Source organism: Corythoichthys intestinalis, chromosome 1 (assembly GCF_030265065.1).
Source record: "Corythoichthys intestinalis isolate RoL2023-P3 chromosome 1, ASM3026506v1, whole genome shotgun sequence".
Classification (NCBI taxonomy): Eukaryota; Metazoa; Chordata; class Actinopteri; order Syngnathiformes; family Syngnathidae; genus Corythoichthys; species Corythoichthys intestinalis.
Genome location: NC_080395.1, coordinates 51695437 through 51717834, shown reverse-complemented (window position 1 = coordinate 51717834; position 22398 = coordinate 51695437). Strand labels below are relative to the sequence as shown.

General features: G+C 37.8%; 1 protein-coding gene across 5 annotated transcripts in view; it reads right to left on the bottom strand.

Moving 5' to 3' along the window:
* The window catches only part of LOC130912697 (protein diaphanous homolog 3-like), a 225874-nt gene that overhangs the window by 186897 nt on the left and 16579 nt on the right, over positions 1-22398 (bottom strand). For all 5 annotated transcript variants that reach the window (XM_057830758.1, XM_057830761.1, XM_057830759.1 and 2 more), the window contains 8 exons: positions 16851-16956; positions 13429-13539; positions 11275-11393; positions 10672-10788; positions 8930-9048; positions 8779-8843; positions 7444-7548; positions 3631-3954 (listed from right to left, as the gene is read on the bottom strand). In XM_057830758.1, the coding sequence (XP_057686741.1) occupies positions 3631-3954; positions 7444-7548; positions 8779-8843; positions 8930-9048; positions 10672-10788; positions 11275-11393; positions 13429-13539; positions 16851-16956 (1066 nt within the window). The remainder of the gene's footprint in view (positions 1-3630; positions 3955-7443; positions 7549-8778; positions 8844-8929; positions 9049-10671; positions 10789-11274; positions 11394-13428; positions 13540-16850; positions 16957-22398) is intronic.

The window sequence follows — 22398 nt, the reverse complement described above, 5'->3', positions numbered from 1 at the left end:
ATTATATAAATTATTAAAACTGTGAATCTGGTCAACTAAAGTTCTTAATCATATCCTATAAAACAAATTCAAAATATTGGTGCTTAAAGTACTTCACTTTGCAAAATTTTATGTCACTATACATATACTTAATTTTAAATACCGCATTTTTCGGACAAAAAGTCCCCACCAATAGTTTTCATATTGCGACGTAGCAGCTCATTGTGCAGTAGTGACTGTCACAGGGTACAACGTTTGGCTACAATTCCACTGGCAGCCTACTGACTTTAAACTCCAGCTTGTTATATAGATTTAATTGCACAACGTCTTGAATTCGGTGTACGCAGCTATTGCTAATAGACGAGCTAACTTCCATAGCTATTGTACAACTGCAGTTCCTAACATTGCCTCCCACTGTTTGAGCCTTGGCCTGGTATCGCTTGTGAGTAATATAGACTGCCTTTGTTTAATGTAAAATGAGCTTTATGTAGCGCATTTGTGGTAGGAATATTATGTTTGTTTCAATTTAAAATGTTGAAGTAATGTTATACCCCTTTCCCACTGGCCAAAAAACCCGTGTCAACCCACTAACAATCGGCTTTTGGTGGCAGTGGGAAAGGTGCAGCGACCCGCCTCGACCCGTGTCAATCAACCCACCAAGCGACCCGCGTTAAAATCACCTCGGCTCTGATAGTCATGCAGTGTGAAAGCAAAACCCCGGGTCAACAGCCAACACGCTAATCTACGTGGTGACGTAGGCTCTTACGTGATGCGTCATAACAACATGCCAGTCGCCTCCCATTTAACATGCCCCACAACCGTAGTTACGTCGATGCTAACAACAAAGCTAGTAGAAGAATTCACGTCGCCTACGTTGCCCCAGCACAAGCAGAGTTGATCCTTTGCCGCATTTCGACCATTTTGAGGGCAGTAAAAAGCATGAAAACAGAGAACACAAACGGAAAGGAGGCTTTCATAATGCTCTGCATTGTTTACTTCCTTGAACTGAATGAATTCGGTCGCACTTGTCGACATTGATCTTAGCGTGGTGACGTCACGTAACCTTACGCACCGCTGAGGAGGGGTGGGGGGTTAGACGGGTGTAAAAAAAAAAAAAAAAAAAACACGGCTTTTTTTTGTCAATGGGAAGGGTGCCAAATGCCAATTGCTAGTGGGTTGCATCGGCTTGGAAAAAACGCGCGTTGACCCACTAGTTTCAGTGGGAAAGGGGCATTAGAGTAAAAAGTAAGCACTTTCTTACATCCCTTATAAGTTGTTGTCTGCTCTTCAAATGAACGCTTAGCAAGATAGAATATACATATTAGGGAAATACCGATCAGATCACATGATCGGAAATCGGGTCGATCGCGCCATTTTTCAGAGGATCGGAATTAGGTGAAAAGGATCGTGTTTTTAAATTAAAAAAGATTTTTTCCGCCTCATGGTTGTACAGCCTCTCACTCTCCCTCGCGCTGCTTTTCCTGGTCAGTAGTGCCCTGGAGTTATCTATTTAAAGTTAATGATGATGGACAGGTTTGAGGATTTGATCTTGCCAGAGAAGCTTGGTAGCTTTACCATCAAAGGCGCATATCTGTCAACCATCGTTTAAGCCTGTCGCAATATGCAATAAATCCACTTACCGCGCGGTAAATAAAAATGATTCTCAGCAGCGTGAGTGTCAAAGCTTGAGTGGATTTGAGTGGACTCATTTAATGAAGCATTTCATAAAGACGAGCATTTTTCAACTCTTTTCTATTCTTGTTTTTGAATAATTTACATTACGAAAGCAGCACGGTGGGACAATAACATGTTTAAAACTTTATTTTTTTTAACAACACTTTTTTCGGGAACGGATTGGGATTCAGTATTGGCAGATTCTCAAAATCAGGTGACTCAGACTCGGGCGTTAAAAGTATGTGATTTGGACATCCCTAATACATATATAATAAGTAATACAGTAAAAGTAATTTGGATAACAAGTTGGGAGTGGAGTTGCTTCGTGAATGCCTGATCAGCCATTGATTACTGTATAATAAATTAGGATACATGTACATTTTATGTAATGTAAACCTATTACACGAAGCAAAGGTAATTTACATTGTTTTGAAATTTTCCGATCTGTCTGATCCAGTGTGAGTACTTCCTACAGCCCTCATCATGTTCTCTTAAAAGATTCATTTGGAATAACAAGCATATGGTTTATTTGGTCGAACATCTGTACAAATTTACAGCTTATATTAAATAATTAACCACTGCACAAACTAACACCATTTGTTGAGTGAACTAATACTGCTCTGCAGGGAACAACATCTGTAGGGGTGACGTTTAGTGTGATCGAACAGAGGTATACTGTATGATCATCTGTTATTTTCAAGAAATTCTGTCTTATTAAAGAAGCTTGTTGTTTCGATTTGGAAAAACAAGGTTGTTGCTCAGCTGCTGCCAATAAATATTAAGGACAAAGTTAAGCGTGGCACTAAGATTGGCACATAATTAATGTTTTAAAAACTTATCATTGCGTTGCGGAAAACCATTGTTGTTTTCGTCAACGGTGACGAAGATCAGAAAAATATTTCATCAAACTATTTTTCCATGTCGATGAGCTAAAAACGTGTCTTAGGTGACTAAAACATATCGAGACGAATGCCAGTTTTCGTCTGACGAGACGACAATGAGAAAAAAATGCAAGCTTCTGTCATATGTTCATAATGTGTGACATTTTTTATTGGATGTGTCACATGTATGTTTGTCAACCTGCATCCTAGCAATGTTTGGGTCGTGTCACTCATGTGGCATGTGCTGCGCCCCCCTTACCCCTACAGTGTTTAGGAAGTTCTTCAAACTAAGATGTGCTACAGGCTTCCTTGTTTTGAGAAACAGAGTAAGATTTGTTTTCTTATCTTGGCAAGAGAGAATATGCAATGTTGCTTGAGCCTTTAAAGGTCTGAGCTGAGTGATCCTCAAACACTAAATGTAACACATAAATTTCAGGTTCGCATTAGCATGAGAATAAACTTTAGCGTGCGTCCTCTTAAATTCTCTCCTTTTTTTGTTTTATACATAGTTTCTGGCATATTGGTGGGTAATGCACTGTTTTCCTGCTGAGTGTGTATTATCATCTCGAAATTGGCGTTGTCCTAGTAGTAGACCCTACAATATGTGCTTGTCTGTCAATGTTCATTAGAAATTGTTGGAAACCTTTATTATTATTTTTTAATAAAACTTTTGAACTCTACAAATGAAAAAAATTGAGTTATTTTCGACTAGACGAAATTTGTCTACGTCTTCGTCAACCAAAACTAGACGAAACCTAACATATTTTGCAATATCTAAAATATGACTCAGACTAATAAGTATTTTGGTCCAAAAGACTAAGATAAAAATTAAAGGGCTGCCAAAATCAACACTGCTAAAACAACAACAAAACTGAGGATTAAAAAAAAAGTTTTTTTTCTACTCAAACTACAATCCTTGCAAATGTGCCTTAGTTCGATATATGTCATTTTGTTAGTCAATGAGATTTGCAACTTATTTTTTAAAAGCAACTTTATATTGTTTGTTATTGGAGAGGGGAAGAGAAAATCAGATGCATTTAGAGTATATTTAGTTTCGTTTTTAGTTTAAGTTTTAATTTTAGTAAGTTGTACTTACCTTTGCCCAATTCAAGCGTTTTGTGGAATTCTCAGGCTTGAATTCCTTTTTCGGCCTAAGGCCATAAGGCAGGGTAAGGCAAGTGGACAAGGCTGGACCACATGCAAATCCTAATGGGGGAAATGGAGGGGCACCAAATGGAGGAGGTACACCAGGAGGAGGAGGAGGGGGTGCAGGGCAACCAGGTAATGGAGGAGGTGGTGGAGGAGGAGGAACTGGCAACCCAGATGCTGCGTTACAGGGTAAGGACCCGCGTGGTGACAGAGAAGAAGAAAACTCCTGTGCAACGTGACCAGATATCCCAACCAATGGAATAGCTCCAATCTGTAAGTACAAATCAATTGGTATAATACATAAAGTGATTAAAACAAGGCAATATGGTGTGCTGGCAAATATTGACACACACACACATAAACACGTGTGTGTATATATATATATATATATATATATATATATATATGGCGGAAAACACAGACAAGACTGATAAAGCGGTTTCTGCTCATGCACTCCTCTTTAAAAGAAATTGCTGTATTTTAAGCCAAAACAACTGTTGTGTTTGATGGCGCATTAAGCCCCCGAACTATTTTTAATTTCTCCGTTTTACCCTGGAAACCCCCTTTTACAGATGTCATGCAACCGCTTTTGTTTCAACCCAGCCATAAAACTAAGGTAATTAATTATTATTATTAATCAAAATGTCTGTCATTTTTAGCTTAGGAACATTAACTGATGTCTAATATTTTGTTTAAAAACAAAACAAAACAAAAAAACGACTTTAAAAAATTAGTCACTCGCGTATTTTAAACTTTTAAACAAATTAAGTCACAATGAAAAAAATGGTACACGAGAGCAGAATTACAGACGCCATGACTTTAAAGAGATATTATCGCGTACTAACCTTGTTTCGATCCAAAAACTCCATGTAGCATGTATCACTGAGTGTCAAGACACAGCTGTGAATGGGCATTGCTTGATTTTTGGGGGATTTTATGGGTAAAACATGGTAATATAACAAGGGTTGCGATGCAGAAATTGCAGACATCAAGGAGTGGTCGAGATTTTCTAAATATATGTACCCTTTTAAACATTTTTTTCAATTTTTCTTTGTTTGGATCGATTATTTATCATCTAACATATCAGAGTAAATGCAACAGTACAAAAAAAATACAATCAAGCGATAGTTATGAGGTAGATATCCGTGATTTTTTTACAGACGCCATTTTTTTCTTTGTGACATCATTTGTTCAAAAGTTTAAAATATGCAAGTGAATAATTTTTTAAAGTCGTTTTTTTTTTAATGAAACATTAGACATCAATTCATGATTCTAAGCTAAAAATGACAGACGTTTTGATTTTGAATAATAAATATAATTAATTACCTTCGTTATATGGCTGGGTTCAAACAAAAGCGGTTGTGCGACGTCTGTAAAAGGGGGTTTCCAGGGTAAAATGGACAAATTAAAAATACTTTGGGGGCTTAATGCGCCATGAATCTGCTATGGCAGCATAGAGACATATTGTTCAATCAAACACAACAGCTGTTTTGGCCTAAAATACAGCAGTTTCTTTTAAGAGGAGTGCAAGAGCAGAAACTGCTTTTTCAGTCTTGTCCGTTTTCAGCCGTATATCTTTTCATGGGACAACACTGACACTGACAAAATGACACTTTGACACAATGAAAAGTAGTCTGCGTGCATCTTATATAACAGAGTTATTATATATATATATATATATATATATATATATATATAATTTATTTATATAGAGAATTTATTTTCCCCTCAAAATAACTCAAAATATAGCCTTTAATACTGTATCTAAACGCCTGGCAACAAAAGTGTGTACACCCCATAGAAACTATGTACATCCCTAAATGTCCAAATTGAGTACTACTTGAGTCATGAATTGAGTCACATCATGTGACTTGTTCAACCTCTGCAGCAATGCTGATAGCACTCCTGTAACAAGTGGGGGGTCAGCCTGTTAGTGCTCAGACCATACGCCGCACTCTTCATCAAATTGGTGTGCATGGCTGTTACACCAGGAGGAAGCCTCTTATGAAGACGGTACACAAGAAAGCCCGCCCGTCTCATCAGACCATTGGATATGGTTCCAGTAATCCATGTGCTTTATTGACATGTCTTCAGCAAACTGTTTGCGGGCTCAGACTTTATTGACTCTATGGCAGTGGATGAAACACCATCAAGAAACTGAAAAGCTTAAAGGCATTCCAGTACCTGCCCAGCCACAAAATTGGATGTGTCCTCATACACAACCACAGGAGTTTGTCTTTGTATTCAGGAAGGCGGATGTAGAAGCAAGCAAGTGCCTCAATGCATACCATAAAGCATGGGTGCTGGCAGCAAAGGAGGGAGACGTCGAAACTGCAGTCTGTGCATGTATCGCGGGTCCTTGGCGTTCGTGTAGTCATGCTGCCGCTGTCTTATGGAAGGTTATGTGCTCCAAAAATACGAAATCTAAAATCTGGCACATGAAATCACTTGTTGCTTTTGCTATTGATATTACGATGATGGTTGTAATTATGAAGTTTAATAATTTTTACTACAACTACTGCTGCTGCTAGCCTGTTGCTAATCAGTATGTGGTGGATGGCACCGCATAAATACAAGTGTCACAAGTATTTTTTCGTTTGTTTGCAGGTAGAAAACGCTGTTCGGCAAGGGAAGATAAGTTGATGTGCCTCGCAACAGCACTTACTGTACGTTGATGGACATATATCGATGTGCGTTCTACTCTGGGGCTGCCGAGAGGATGGGGGTGGAAACAGTGGCTTGCCTCGCGGCTGACCGTCAGCTCGATCCCGAGATCCAACTTCCAGCTTTTTAACTGCAGCAACTTTAAGATATGCTTCTCCGAGCTGGAATTACCAAGGACAGCGGGATGAAGTCTGTCTGAATGCTGCAGAGGGTCTCCGTGATGTCGGGCGAAAGTTTGGAGAAGCTCCCTTAAGCTCTGATGTCTGATGTATGCTCAATGTTCATTAATATTTTTCTAATAATTTTATAAATTGTGATTTATTGACCTGTTTTTAATATGCACCAATTGTTTTAAATAAAACAAGAAATGGAATCATGTTGTCCAAATGTGCGATCAATATCTGCAATAAAAAAAGAATGACAAACTAATTTTGTTATATGTACATACCTTGTCGTATTTCCTTGTAACAACAAAATCCGTGTCAGCTCTTCTGCATTCAGCAAATGTAATGTAATGTGTAATTTCATCTCGTTTTGCTCACTCAAGTGTCCGGCGTATCAATCTATACCTCACATCAACACAGGCTGACAGGTTGTTATAATTTTGTCCACGAATGACCAACGAAGTGATAAGAGCAATCATACAATCTCATCTAGGTCGTGCTGAATCCAGCTAGATTTTGCAGTTTTAACTTCACAAACACACTGCTAACTTCAAAACCGGAAGTTCGAAACAAAAATTTTCTAAGATGCCGCCACCCATATTTCGCTCACGAAACTCGTCTATAGATAAATAATTTTGCGGAGGCCGGGTTTCTTCATCTTTTTTGTATCCGATTGTGACTCCATATCGGCAAGATTCTGAAAATCAGGTTACTTGGACTCGGGTGCAAAAATATCTATATATGCCTTTTTTTTTTTTTTTTTTTTTTTTTTAATTCAGTTAAATACAATTATTACAATTATTTTGTTTGTTAAGGTGAAGTTTATTCCTGGTTTGCTCAATATACTTCATCAATCAAATGTTTCTATTTACTGCGGCTAAAATACAGATTACCACATCAAGAGAAACATGTAAAAAGACCACATGAAATACCTGGGATTTAAAATGTTGCAGCTCAACTTGAAGCTCAGCTACCTTTTCTTCACTTTTAACCAACTGAGCTTGGGCCTCCTGTCGTTTGAGAAATTCTTCATCAAACTAAAAGAAAAAAATTCTCATATTACAATTCACATTATTTTCTGTGTATATTTCAAGAAATAACATCCTGTATTTAGAGTGGACATGTCAGTCAATTAGATGAATTGGCAACCTCAAGAGCCCTATGCCAATCTTTGCATTTCCATATTTGTTCAATTTTTGCTTCAAAATAAGTTACTACTATGGCTGCATGGATGCAACAATTTAGGATTCCGTTCATATTACTAAGCCTGACCCACGGTTTCAGATACAAAACTTTATTTTTAAATGTGTAAGAATTATCATTAGAGCAGACTTCAATGGACATATTGGTACAGGAAACAGAAATGATGAGCAGGTTTGGTATCCAGGAGAGGTACGCAGAAGGACAGATGGTGGTTCACTTTGCGAAAAGGATGGAAATGGCTGTCATGAATACTTTCTTCCAGAAGAGGCAGGAACATAGGGTGACCTTCAAGAGTGGAGGTAGGAGTACGCAGGTAGACTACATCTTGTGTAGACGGTGTAATCTGAAGGAGATCAGCGATTGCAAAGTAGTGGTAGGTGATAGTGTTGTCAGACAGCAGAGGATAGTAGTGTGTAGGATTTGTGTAGGGATTTGTTATGTGAGCAGACCATTTGCATTCATGGTACAAAAATTAAATGAATCTTAAATATTTGAAAATCAATAAATTAAAAACTCATTACGTACATGTTACAAGAAAGAAATACCGGTAGTCTCTAAGAAAAGTAATAAAATACGAAAAACTATGCAAAAGTCCAACAAAATGCGATTTGGGATTAACTCATTGACAATACATTGTCTGTACTAGTCAGTGCCTTTCACCTGCCTGTCATCACCTAGTGGCGCTTTCAAGTTTATTTCTGAATCATTTATTTTATTTAATTATGGACATTTTGGCCCATTCATTTATTTTTTTTATAATTTATACGGGACATTTATTTGCAAACGTGATGCAGACAAATGTAATATTACTTGTTACATTTACCATTATTAATGCATGCAGTAGGGCATCACAATACAATTAGCCATAATATATTGAGTCCACAACCACATATACTGTATTAATATCTGATATCGGTATCAGATTTTTGGAGACAAAATCGGGATATCAATTATTGGTTAAAAAGTCATTATCAGACAACTCTCTAAGCAGCAAATAATTTTAAGTAGGACAGATTTTTGTAGGAGAAAAAACATTTCATAAAAAGTTAAGGGTCAACACTTGCCTTCTCTGCCAGTTCTAAAGATCTTTGCTCATACTCCTCAAATCTTGCCTTTTCTACACAAACCTCTGGGGGAGTGGGGGCAAAATAAAAATATGATTAATTAAACCTGTTGAAATATTCGCACAATATTATAAGTAAGAAAGTGACTTGCCTACAAGGTGGCTGAAATCCACATCAAGACGTTTACGATAGCTGAAGTCTGGATCTGTTCCACTACGATGCAGAACAATTTGAGACACACACTCCTCAATGATCTTAAAGTACTGAAGCCTGGGAGTGTCAAGAAATGACATGAGTGAGAGTTGAAAGAGAAAAATAAATACAATTACAGATATTGAAGGTCTGATGTATGAGCACAAATCCTAATCAGATCAACACATTTAATGTTCGTGAACATAATTTTATTCCGGAAAACTAAGGAAATTTTGGAGGGCGACTCGAGACGAGAGGAGAAAGTGGCGCTCCAGAAACCAGTCTAAGCTCAGCTGGCTGGCTTGTTTCAGGTAAGAACATGATGTTGAATTTTTTGTGTCCTAATTTAAGAACTTTAACCTGTTGTTGCGTGTACTGCCTCAAAAGCCAGTGGTTTCTGTGTACGCCGAAGTGCTGAGTGTCCATGCAGTGGAAAGATGAAAAGTTGTGAAAAGTGTGATTCTACGCTGTCTGTACTTTCTATTGATCAACTAGATAAAAATGGACACATTTTGAAACAACTACAATATGACGAAGACGAATAAGTATTTTCGCCCAAAAGAAAATTAAAAGGACTGCCAAAAACAATAATCCTCTGAATGTATTTCATATATACTAAATTTTAAACTTTGAGTGCTGAATTGCGTGATCTGATGACATGAAGATGTGGGAATTTTTTTCCAGTGGAGGCAGTCATTAAGAGGGGACAATCAAGGCAAGAAATGTTAGTGAAAAATTTGTTCGGTCACCATTTCAAGAAGGTGACGATATTATTTAGCCCACGGTATTTTTTTTAATTATAAATATATATGTTAAATTATCATTTATTCCATGATATGATAATACTAGGGCTGTCCCAAACGACTAATTTTCTCCCGATTAGTCAGCCGACTATTTTTACGATTAGTCGACTAATCTAATAATTAAAATTTTTTTTTTTTTTTTTTTTTAACTAATTTAGCAATGAAATTTTTGTTGACGCTTATCAATTCACAAAAAACATATTGGAACACTCAAATTATTTATTAAAGTACAAATAAACACGTAAATAACAATAATAAATCACAAATAAACAATGAGTTCAAATGCTGATAGAATTAAATAGTGTAGCATCCCGATTGAAAAGATGGTCTCTTAAACTGATGGTTTACAACTTTTATTCCATCCTTGATGTAAACACACTGTAAGAGCTACGGTACACACAAATAAAGCAACACAATTAGAAATTAACAAAAACTTTTCACCTTTTTCCTTTTTAACCTTATTTATATATCAATGAATTGCCTATATGAATTGCCTTTACCTTATTACCTTATCATTGACAATTGTATTATAATATTTATTTGTTTCTGGAGAGTACGTATCCTGTATATACCGTATGTATGTAAATCATGGTTAGTACTGTATATTCGTACCTGCCCAATATTTCAGATAGCAGTCATTACATCTGATTTGAGTTTTTTGTTAGCTTCTAATACTAGTATTAGCTATGAAAATCCATCTCGCATAATTCCAGTTCTACACCCCGCAACAGGTTTACAAGCTTGAACACAGCTTCCTGGCCCAATACATAATCTAGGTAACTGATTACTGAACTAAACAGTACTGCGGAACAGTACTTTGTCTTACAGGATGAATAATAGACAACTCACAAATTATGTTCAATATTTTCTTTTCATCTTTATATTTGGTATGACAGACCTGACTAAGTAGTCATTGCGAATCAGGACCAAGTGCTGCAGTATTGAGATTAAATAGTTTTCGGCACCGCTGTCCTTCACCATATTCAGCAAAATACTGAACACGTCCCCAGCATCAGTAGAGAGAGTCAAGGAAAACACTTGCAGAGAAATGGGAGCAATTCTTTCAAACCAAATGTTCGTTGCTTTGAATGGTTGAATCATTGCATTGCATTCAGAAAGTGTCATCATTTGTTTTCCAATATCTATTCATAAATATTTAACCTTCAGTGGATGACATGAGTATGTTCATTCACACTCAGTGGTCCCAAAGGTTTCATGAAGTAAAAGTTACGACCAACCCAGCAAAAGACAAAAAATCTGACTCCAAGAGTTACTGAGTAACAAAGTTTCTCATATATAATTTCATTCAATGTGGGTCAATTTAAATTTGAGGAATCTAAGACCTACCAGATGAAATTCAATGTTGTTGTTTTTTTATAATTATTTAATCAAAACTAGAAAATGTAAGATTTTATTAAATTTTGAATTTAAGACCACAGGAACCTGACACTTACAGTACAGGGAATAGTCACTAAATGAGGTAAATAGTAAAAAAGGATATTCCATTTCGCTTTTGATGTCCTCCAGCCTGTGTGAAAACTCCATCATGTCCTCTTCCTTGTGTTCCTCAAATACCCTCAGCTGAATGTCAAGGGCCTCATTTCTCACAGATGACAGTTGCTACATTTGAGGAACAGGATATTCAATAACAAAGTTAAAATGAGATAAAATATTAAAACTTTTAAGCATTATAACTCACATTAGTGTGGGAATTATTTTTAAATAGCAGGATGGACTGGCGTTGCCGGGCATGCTACTTGTGCTGGGCAGTTGGGGCCAAGGTTTGTTAAAACGACACATAAGAAAACTGAAAATTCTACCTTTCGCAGGTTTTTTTTTACTTATTGTATGCTGGATTTATTTATCGAACATTACGGCCCGGCGTTGCTCTGGTGAAAAAGGGAAAATTGGCATATTCTATGCTAAATTTTGGAGTTTCGAATTAATTTTCTGCACTAAATGGAGACTTCCAGAGATCAAACCCAGAACACTCCCAGACACTAAGTACAACTGCGTAAAATGTTGTCAAAATCCACTCAGCCATTTCAGCCTCCATAAAACATGAACACACAGACAGCCACACAGACAAAGTAATAAATAGATTACGATATCCAGCCGAAATGAATCTTTATTAATTCAGGAAAATTGTAAAAAAGAAAAATAATAATAATAATCCAGCGTCTTGTTTTGGAGTACTAAAAGCCACAACGGATCATTACAGCACATTTAAATTTGTACAAGAATTCTTAAATTTTGAAACTAAGGCTGCAATAACTAATCGATTAAATAGATTAAAAATAAAAATCAATGAATAAATTTTTTGCCAACAAATTTGATTATCGATTTTTGCTGGCAGCTACGAGCAGTCTCATTTGGGTCCATGTTTGTGTGTAATGTGAGGCTGCGCGCGAGCCAATGATTAGAGCAAGAGAGAGAGAGTTCACTGCTACACTCAGGTTGGGTTGCTGAATCAATAATATTATGAAGTGTCGAGAGTTAGATTGTCTTGCATGTTGTTAAATCCAGTGTACCTTCATCAGAGGTGAATAAATGAAGCCAATTGTACTGTTTGTATTCTTTGTTGATGAGACGTTACTACTTAGCACAGAGCGCTAAAATATTTAGCGATTATGCTAAGTGTCCATTTGTCTTGTTTTGGAGAATCATCTTAGCATTTCAGTTATTGTTAGATAGTAAAGTTGTCCCTTTCCTTTTTATGAAGAAACAACACACATAAACACATTTAACACACACACACACACATTTAACAGCTTAGAGTCTGCTTTGTATAAATTGGATCTGGATTATATTCATGATCAATAGTTGATAAAGATTCAGAAACTGATTCACTACGCTCTGCCTCTGCCTTGTTTTATTTTCTTGTTTAGTTTGTTTAAAGAAAATAAATGAGTCATTGACAAAATGACAGCAATTTGCCCACAAGAAAAAAAAAAACAATATCAGCAGCACTTTTTTTAATTATTTGAATGAACAGGACTTTTGTCTGGTTTGTGTACTGAGGAATTATTTTTATGTTTTAGACATACAACCGTCATTAACAACCTACATGTTTTACGTACTTAAAAAAAATTGTAGACTACAGTTAAGTCAGGACGCTGTATTAAAATATTATTTGTGAAAGAAATAGTCATCCATTCTGTCTTCATTGTTACTTACAACATGCCTAAAACAACTTCAAGTTAAATTGTGAAGGTAAAAAAAAGTGACATTTACCCGATGCATCGAAATACCATTTATAGTAATTAATCGTCTGATTAATCGATTTTAAAAATAATCATTAGTTGCAGCCCTATTTAAAAGCCAACTGTGACAACGCAAACGCAAAAGACATGTCTTTTGCCCAGAAGTGGCTCGCCTCCACAATCAGGGATTTTCGTTGCTAATTTCTGGAGTTTCTAATTAATTTTCCCACACTAAATGGAGGCTTACAGAGATCAAACCCATCTAAGAACACTCCCAGACACATAAAGTACAACTGTGTAAAATCTTGTCAAACTCCACCCAGCCGTTTCGGAGTCCATAGGGAATGAACACACACACCGACACACAGAAAAAGTTCCATTTATACATATAATTATAGATATGGATACCTGTCCTTCGTGTGTGTCTATAATTTCAGGAGAGTTGCACTTACTGGTAAAATTACTTTAAGGCCACAACGAATGAATTCATTTCTGATATGCAGCCTTAAATCCAGTTCATCAGGTGATGTCACAAGTGCATTGATTAACTGCATGCATGCCACCTGCAATATGAAATGTAAACATAACATTAAGGATAGTGGAACAGAATTTGGTCAGTAACAAGTAAAGGTGGGCAAAAATAGTAGCTTCAAAATCATATCATGATATATGTCAAGTCAATTTGCAATGACGATATTTATGACAATATGGGAACGGAAATACTGACCAATATGTACCACCCTGGTTTTTCTACTGCAATGTAAAAAGCGTAAATCTAGTGCAATGAATAACTGACCAGCTTGAGATAAAAATTTACCACGTAATGTTTACCGAGAGAAGTCAAATGTAACTACAGTTTAGGCATGTGCCGGTATGAAATTTTGACGGTACGATAACCGTGAGCAAAAATACCGCGGTTTTACGGTATCACGGTATTGCAATTATAGCTCCAAAATGTGTTATTTTGAGAGGTATGGGTTTAAAAAAAAAAACGTTTTTCTGGGATTTTTTTGTTTTTCAGACAATATTTGAACATTGGAACATGAATATTATGTTAAAATACATAAATAAACAAAAAATATTTTAAATAAAATTAAAATAAATAGAACTTATAGACTACCCACAGCCACAGCTCAGGTTGCTCAAGATTGGAGCAAGAACTAAATTAATTGCTATAAAAAGTAAAAACACTTCTAAATAAAATTGAAAAATATTGACTTTTTTTTTTTTTTGAGGGGGCAAAAGCTCAAGTGAAGTTTCGCCATTTTCAGCCACTGTGTCAACTCTCGTCTACATGTCATGCCTTTGTGTTAAAAAGACGCAGAATTCATAAGTTAATAAGTTAAAAATGGATAAGTTAATTAAAATGTGAATGTTGTGTAAAGGTTTAATCTAAAAACAGTGGGAGTGAGACCTCCCTTTGTCCAGCGACCGTACATTTGTGCTTAGGGCAAGATCATCTGTCGCAATTAGCGATCTTTGATGTTATCCCTTTTCCTTCATTCAAGCTTGTCTCTCAGTGGCCGTGAGATTTATAACCTCGACGAAGTTGCTCTCCCAGCTAAGACTAGGCTAACATTCGTCTTTGTAAGTTTTTAGTTAATTTGTATTTTGAATTTGAAAGGAAAATGTGTGTTTTGTTTTTGGCGAACTTTTTCATGGATGACTTCCTCACATTCTGTTGTTTGTGCTAATGAAGCTACTCACACGTGTAAAATGCTATTGTACAACGTTTTAAAAGTGTTCATTTTGTATATTTCAGTTATCATGATTTGAGACCTCCATAAATTCAAGAAAAGTACGCCTTTTGTTTGGAGTGTTTCTTTTTTGGTGTTTAGCAGAATAGCGTCACTGACACACACACATCAACAACCGGAGAGGGAGGGGTAAGCGCTGCCGCTCCAAGACACTTCAGGCTGCATTTTTGAGACTTGTAAAATAGCGAGTACCCTACTACGGTATGACGGAAAATTTTAGTGGTTTTGAAACTGTGACGTTTTCATACCACGGTAAACCTTGAAACCGGTAACCGGCACATGCCTACTACAGTTGTGACGTTCACAAACTAATCGAATCTTTTAAACAGCTCGTTGGCATAAACAATAAGATCTAAAAAATAAAGAATAGAATAGCATAGCATAGCATAGTTTAGCATAGAATAGAATAAATAGAAAAATAAAGTAAAATGAAGACAAGCATTTCTCCCTCTGGAATGTAAAATAAATCCTGTAAAAAAAACAAACAAAAAAAAAGACAAAAAAAAGGCTCTCGTGGTAAGACAAATTGATTAAGAACGGAAACTGCATGTTGCTAGCGGAGGCTATAATTCCAATTTAAGTTGTACTTTAATTTTTAAAGTAAGTACAACACCTTTACACCTTAACCCCTTTACACAAGGGAGGGAATCATTAGGCGACCACTGAAATGTGAGTGGTCCTTCAAAGATTTTCCAGTGATTGCAAAGATTCCTTAATGATTTCTCAGGCTAGGTCTACACTAGGACGGATACATTTCTACATGGTATTTCGCACACTATTTTATTCCTGTCCGCACTACAACACTACGCACTACTATGACATGCCCTCTATTGGCTAATTCGTAACCTGCAGGCAACACAGGGTCCAAAAAGTCCACAAATAATTAGCTCTGATGAGGAGGAGGACAGATAAATTCTGGCCCATGCTACATAGTAACAGAGTTTCAAGAAGCGCTATATAAGTATAACACCATTCACCATTTACCATCAATTCTAGAATGATGGAGTAGCAGGACCTCAAAGTTGTTAGGGCCTCCTGCCCCTCCCTCCTAAAACTGGGTCACCTCCGGCAGGTGTGCATGTTTTATCCAATTTACAGGTTGGATGCCAGACGGGTGGAGCGGCCACAGGTGCAGGCTATCACCAACAGCAGCCATGAAAAGCGAATGGACGCATCACCTCGTTGCCAGATCAACTCGTCTACTTCTGCTGTCAGTTGCATTACGCCTTGCTTAGATTTTGTCTATGATTCTCAGCTCATGATTTTTGCTTTCGTCCCAGGACCTGTTTCTGCACGCCCCTCGTCGGATCACCCAAACCTGATTCTCCTTTGAGTATTGCCTGCATCCAGCTAGATTTACATGACAATAAAAACATTTGCACATTCCGTGCTTCCTAACAAAGTTAGATTCCACAAGAAGAACAACTACAGTGGGGAGAACAAGTATTTGATACACAGTCAATGGGAAAACCCATTGGCAGTGTATCAAAATACTTGTTCTCCCCACTGTATTTAAGTCAAGGCTTGACAGGCAAACGAAGAAATCTAGTGCAACACGGTGTAGTTATGTAATAGCTATGTAATCAATATCCACGCTCTGAAGCAGAACATTATATATAGACGTGTGAAGAACACCTTTTATCACACAACGAGCGCAAAATGATACCCCAAATATTAACAAGACACTGCTTTTAGGAAAATGTTGTGTGATCAAGCCAGTTTTATTAATCACTAAATGATTGTCCATCTCCTGCGTTGTATAAAGTTGTCCTTACAAGGGATATGCGTGCTTTCGGAATGAACCATGTCCAGACATTTCACCCCAATATTCTTAAACGTTACCTTTGGCCAAACTTCGCCCGTGCGTGATGATGTCATTGGCCAGCAAGTCCGCACTGATTTGTCGGTCCCCAGAGAAAATTACATTGAAGTTTGCAGCCGAAAATGTGTGCATCCCAACTAAATACTCATTTGAGGACAAAGTCCAGTTCGTTGGTGACGTGTTCGATAACTTTGGACGTTGTCATATAACTACAGCATCGCTACCTTAATATTTAATAATTCATATCATACCAATACACCAGTAATATCAGTGATGGTATAAGCCACAGCCTTACTTGTAACTGCACTGAGCGATCTTGTAGACCTTGAACGATGGGATTAAATCTTTCAATGGCTCTCCATTCCCCAGCAGTGGTGAGGGCTTCCAGGACCTTCTCCAAACTAAATGAAAACATGAAAAGCATTTGTGAATTTTGAGCTGGTTATAGTATTTATAAACACAATAAATTACAACTTGACTCTCTATAACTTTAACACAAGTGGGTGGACATTACCCTCTGATTTCATCACTATTAATAGTATAGTTATAGTACAGTATATATAGTATAGTACAAGTTATATTAATAGTACTGTGGTGTAGCGATGGTTCGTAAGCTCGGGCCCGGGGTGAACCGCCTCTCTCAGCCCCATTTTACCCACATCTCGCTACTACCTCTGAAATAATTCATGCTTTTATATTTTAATTTGCGTAGAACTGAGCTGTGGGGGGCCATTACTCCCCACTGTAACTCTTGTTGTGCCTTTATGACTTTAAGACCGCCCAGCCACAGTGATGTTTTGTATGCAAATGTGCTTACCGGACCATGTGTTTATGATATTCTGAGTGTGTGTGTGTCTATGAGGGCAGAGTTTAGCTGACCACAACAGAGTCAACTACTCTCAGGAAAAGACCATACTTATGTCCCTTCATGGATTTCTTGCACATAGATTAGACAAAAATCTAATATAGCTGCTTCCTTGAGTAATTTGCTCTGTCTCTTTCACAAAGAAACTATGGCCGGTTTTTCACCCTAGGCTACCGCTAGTGTGAAACAGCAATTAGTGAGTGTTCAAAGGTGACAAAATTATATTTCACATTTTTCTGCACTGTTAAAAATGTTCTTGTTCGGAAATTTTACACAAAAAGATTTTGCATAGAACATCAATGTAGCCCATTTTCTAAGTATTTTTAATTGTTTGATTGTTGAATACGAGTAACATAAGTAGTAAAAATAAAGTACTTTCCCCACACAGGGTAAAAACTACAAAGGGAGTATACCAAAATCCCTTGTGACAGATCAATACCATTTCAGAATTGAAAGACATTCAGATATGAGACCTGTTCACTGCTCATTAGTCACAGACAGCTTTCGGGACAATGCTTGTCCAAACAGTCTTTGTTGCATGGAGCTAGAACAGTCTCATGATGAACACACACACATTTTCGATGCGCACACACACATCTGACGCTAAACACACACATTTTTAATGCAAACACGCATCTGCCACGAAACACACACACATTGTGGGATTTCTAAACACATCTGACATGAAACACACATACATCCATCAAATGTGTGTGTGAATTGCCTTACAGTGCATGTGACACGAAAAAGCATGTTTATTTCATAACACACGCGGTATTTTATGCCCCTGAATGATATGGACCGCTTGGATGTGTGTGGAAGCGATCGCTATATTTATTTAGTTTTTTTAATCCCGCGCCATGAAAATGAGTGACTTCCGGCTTCGGTCTTGCATTGAGGAGGAGGGCGCTGTGACGTGTACGGTAGAAGACGTCCTCTTCACTATACAGTGTACTGTTGTGTATGAGGACGAAGGATTCAGCTGATTTTGCGGATTAATACGTTTATTTTTCGCATCACGCCAGCCAAACGGCTGCAGAAAAATCATTCTGTATGAGGGAGAGGCGTATGCACCTTTTTGGAGTTTCAAAAGGTTCCCATTCACCGTGGATATTTACTGTGGGACCATTGGACTTACGAGGAAGGGAGTAAACATCTTGTTTTGTATTATGTCAAATACAAATACAGCGATTACAAAGTAAACACTACAAACTTCTTTTAAATAATGGACTACTGACGTTTGATCATTGATAGGCATGTAAAAAGCTCTCCTCATGCTCATTAGCAGAACGTTAGCTGCACAACAACTCCAGCCACCCTCCTCCGGGGAACGAACTGTAAATTGTTCTCCGCCGGGCGGTTTGCCGATCCGCGAAGACGATCGAAAACCATGTCGTCATGTCAAATAACCCAGGCTAGTTATGTGTGATTTTCCGCTTCGAAGACTTTGAAACATCACTAGGTTTGGGTTGGCATGTCGGCTAGCTGTCACGCCTTCTGGTTTGTGTACATTCTCCGAAGCCGGGGAAGGGAAATGACATATGTCCGATTTAGGTGTCATAAAATATCGTCCGGGAGGTGCGACAGTAAAGGTGAAGTTGACAGTTTTGACCATTATGGAGTAATTTTGCCATGTCATCCTGAATAAATGCATTTTTATTATTTCATATTCCATTCAGCACAAGACTGTTATTTGTCATGACCATGCCATTTATTTAGCAATTGGGGAAAATACTTGGATAAAAAGAATATCCTGTAAAAATATTGAAGTAAAGAGACAGAATCAATGACATATTGCCGCTCTCTTCGTCGCGTTTTCCTCATTGTGAATAGTTCCCCCTCGACGGGCTGACTGGTCCTTCTCCAGCCATTTATATAGCTATTGGGGAAAAATACTTGATTAAAAAGAATATCCTGTAAAAATATTGGAGTAGAGAGACTGAAACAATGACATTTTGCGGCTCTCTTCGTCGCGTTTTCCTCGTTCTGAATAATTCCCCCTCAATGGGCTGAATAGTAAAACCGATGAGCCCAGTCTACCGCTGATGTCATCCACCTGTTGGGGACGCTAAAGCCCTATAATGGTAGGCGTGGCTAACCGGCAGATTAAAAGACTCATTTCTCGTCATCTGCGTTTTGCTAAATTGTTGTATATAATCGAATCGTCTCAAAATATGATTCTAATTCACATAATAATGCCATTTAATACTTTTTTTCTCGTGTCGTATGCTCTTAAGTGTATCTATAATGTGTTTTTACTTTAAAATCCGCACTCACGAATGTGGAGAGTGGGCATCTGGCCGCGTGGAGGGTGTTCTAGTACGATACTATGGAGCTACAACAGGCAGCGGTAGAGTCTATGGTAGCCTGGTCTAGCTCCATACGATGCCTGTTCTAGGCAGCGGCAGCGTCTCTCAGGCATGAAAATGGGTCAGGGGTTAAAAAGGTGAGAAGGGTGTGGAGGAAATATGTTCCAGTACACTGTACACCCCAACAAAATATTCAGCTCTGTCGACCCACACTGTGTTTCAGCAGGGCCGTGCAGAGACCGGTGGAGGGGCGGGTGCTCGTAGATCAAAAGGGGCACATGAACAAGTATTTAATACACCTTAAAACAACATAACTTCAATTTTAACCAGCTTTAGATAATAATTGGCTGCGACTGTGACATACTTTAATTGGGAGGGGGCAACAGTGAATAGAAATCAAAACTGTCATCCACACTTTCTGGCTGTGACTCAGTCAGCCTAGCTCTTTTCTTCCTTCAACCTCTGCATCAAAACTTCCTTCCTCAACTTGTTCATCTGAGAACAAACCACATCAGATGGTCACTGAGCCACCAACAGCACAGTTTTCTCAAAACTATTATTTCATTATTATCCATACTTAACAACTCTGGCACCTAATGATTAATAAAGCAATGACATAAAATCTTATAGAAAAATAACATTGTAATGTGTTTATAATTGTATTTAATACCCGACTATCCTTGCAAACCTGTTCTTACCAGGTCTGCTATTCACCCAGCTGATGAGGTATCCGCTGCCTTTAGCAGCCTCATCCAACTCCTTTTTTTATCCCTCAATCTCCTTTCCCTACGAGGCATGTCTATGTAATGAAATATAAATACTAAAAAAAAAAAAAAAAAAAAAAAAAACCAGACTCCCCGGTGGCTTTTAGTTTTAAAGCTTTCTTAATTTCTTTCTCTCTCTCAATAACGATGGAGGTAGATTTGTGTTTTTATTATTCAATCAAAAAACAAAGTTACTTCTATCAAAAACAAAGTTGCTTCAATCAAAATGCAGTTATACTTTTAATCCCAAAAGTCACTTCAATAAAAAAAAATGTTTTTGATTGCAAAATAAATTTGAGACAAAAAAAAGCATTTGAAAACTATTTTTCTTGATTGAAACAAATTTTTCCATTGAAGTAATGTTGTTTTGCGTTTGGGCCACATTTTGGCTAGGACATTTGTGTTTTTATTATTCAATCAAATAAGTTGCTTCAAAACAAAAAAATATATATAAAAAGAAAAACTTTGCACATGTGTCAATCACCGTTTAACAAAGCCTGAGAGGGTTTGAGTAGACTCAGTATGAAGCATTTAATAAAGCCAAGCATTTTCTTACTACTTTATTCTTTTTTAAAAATAATTCGGTGGGGCAGTAACATGTTTAAAACATAATTCTTACATTTTGAAGTGCTTGAAAACCATTTATAAATGATACTTTGGTGAAAAAAGTGAAAAAACATGTCTTATATATATGTATCTTTTTTCCAATGTAAAATCTGAATAAATACATTGAACACACACAAAAAAATGGGGGGGGGGGTGCTACTTCGCGGTTTTCACTTATTGCGGCGGGTTCTGGTCCCCATTAACCGCGAAAAACGAGGGATCCCTGTATTTCTGAAAAGCTTTAAGAAGCAAGAGTCATTCCCACCACTCGTCGGGCCGGTGTTGTGCCGACACCGGCCGTCAGCTCAAGTCCCAGCCGAAAATAACGTGTCTAAGGCGGACGACGGGAGCGATGCGATGCGAGGCGACCCCTCAATCCGAGAGCATGCCGCTTAATTTGACTCAACAGTGTGTTTCTTCGTTTATATTACCGCTAAATACACAAGCTTGACGCCAATTTAACGGGAGCTATGTTTTTTCATGGGAGATTTGGCTAGATCTGGCAGTGTTCAACGCAAGCTGCAACGAATGGCATTAACTTTTTTATATCGCAAAATGTGAAAACGATTGAAACCATTACTCACCAAATTCAATCTGCTGGCAAATACAGGCAAGTGTGTATGCTGCGCTCTGGTCTGCCCCGGTGTGGATAAGGCCTGCTTTTTTGTTTTCGCAGCTTTGCAATGCAACCAAAGGCTCGCCGAGCACTCGTTTCACGTAAGGAGTGCGCGCGTTTGGAATAATGGCCCGCAGCTTGGGCCGATGATTGGTTCTCGTCAGCGAAGCATCTAGAAGGATTTGCTGACTGTCCCTGTCACTTTTTTTAAAGAACCGATCAGTTTACGTACTAAGTTAATCACATGATGATGATAATAATAATAATTTAATAAAACCTCCCGACCCCCCCCCCCCCTCCCAAAAAGAATTTCTCCTCGGATCTACGCAATTCACGTAGGTCGCCCTTTTTGAATTCAAAACGGCGAATTTCGCCGAAAGGTGAGAGATTTTCATGCCTGTTCTCTGGTAGCCTGTTCTAGCCCCATACTACGCCTGTTATAGCTCCATTATATGGTGGTAGAACAGTGTCTAGGATGCTGCCGCTGCCAGAGCCTGTTCTACTACCATTTAATGGAGCAAGAACAGGCTCAGGCAGCGGCCTTCAATTTTCCTGTTAAGAGCGCAAAACAGTGACGTTTCAAACACCTCAGCCTTGCGATTGGTTGTATAAGAGGGAGACATCTGATTAGTTGCAGAAAGGCTCAGTTTAGGAAAAAATGCATGTGCGTTTCTCGGCTGGAC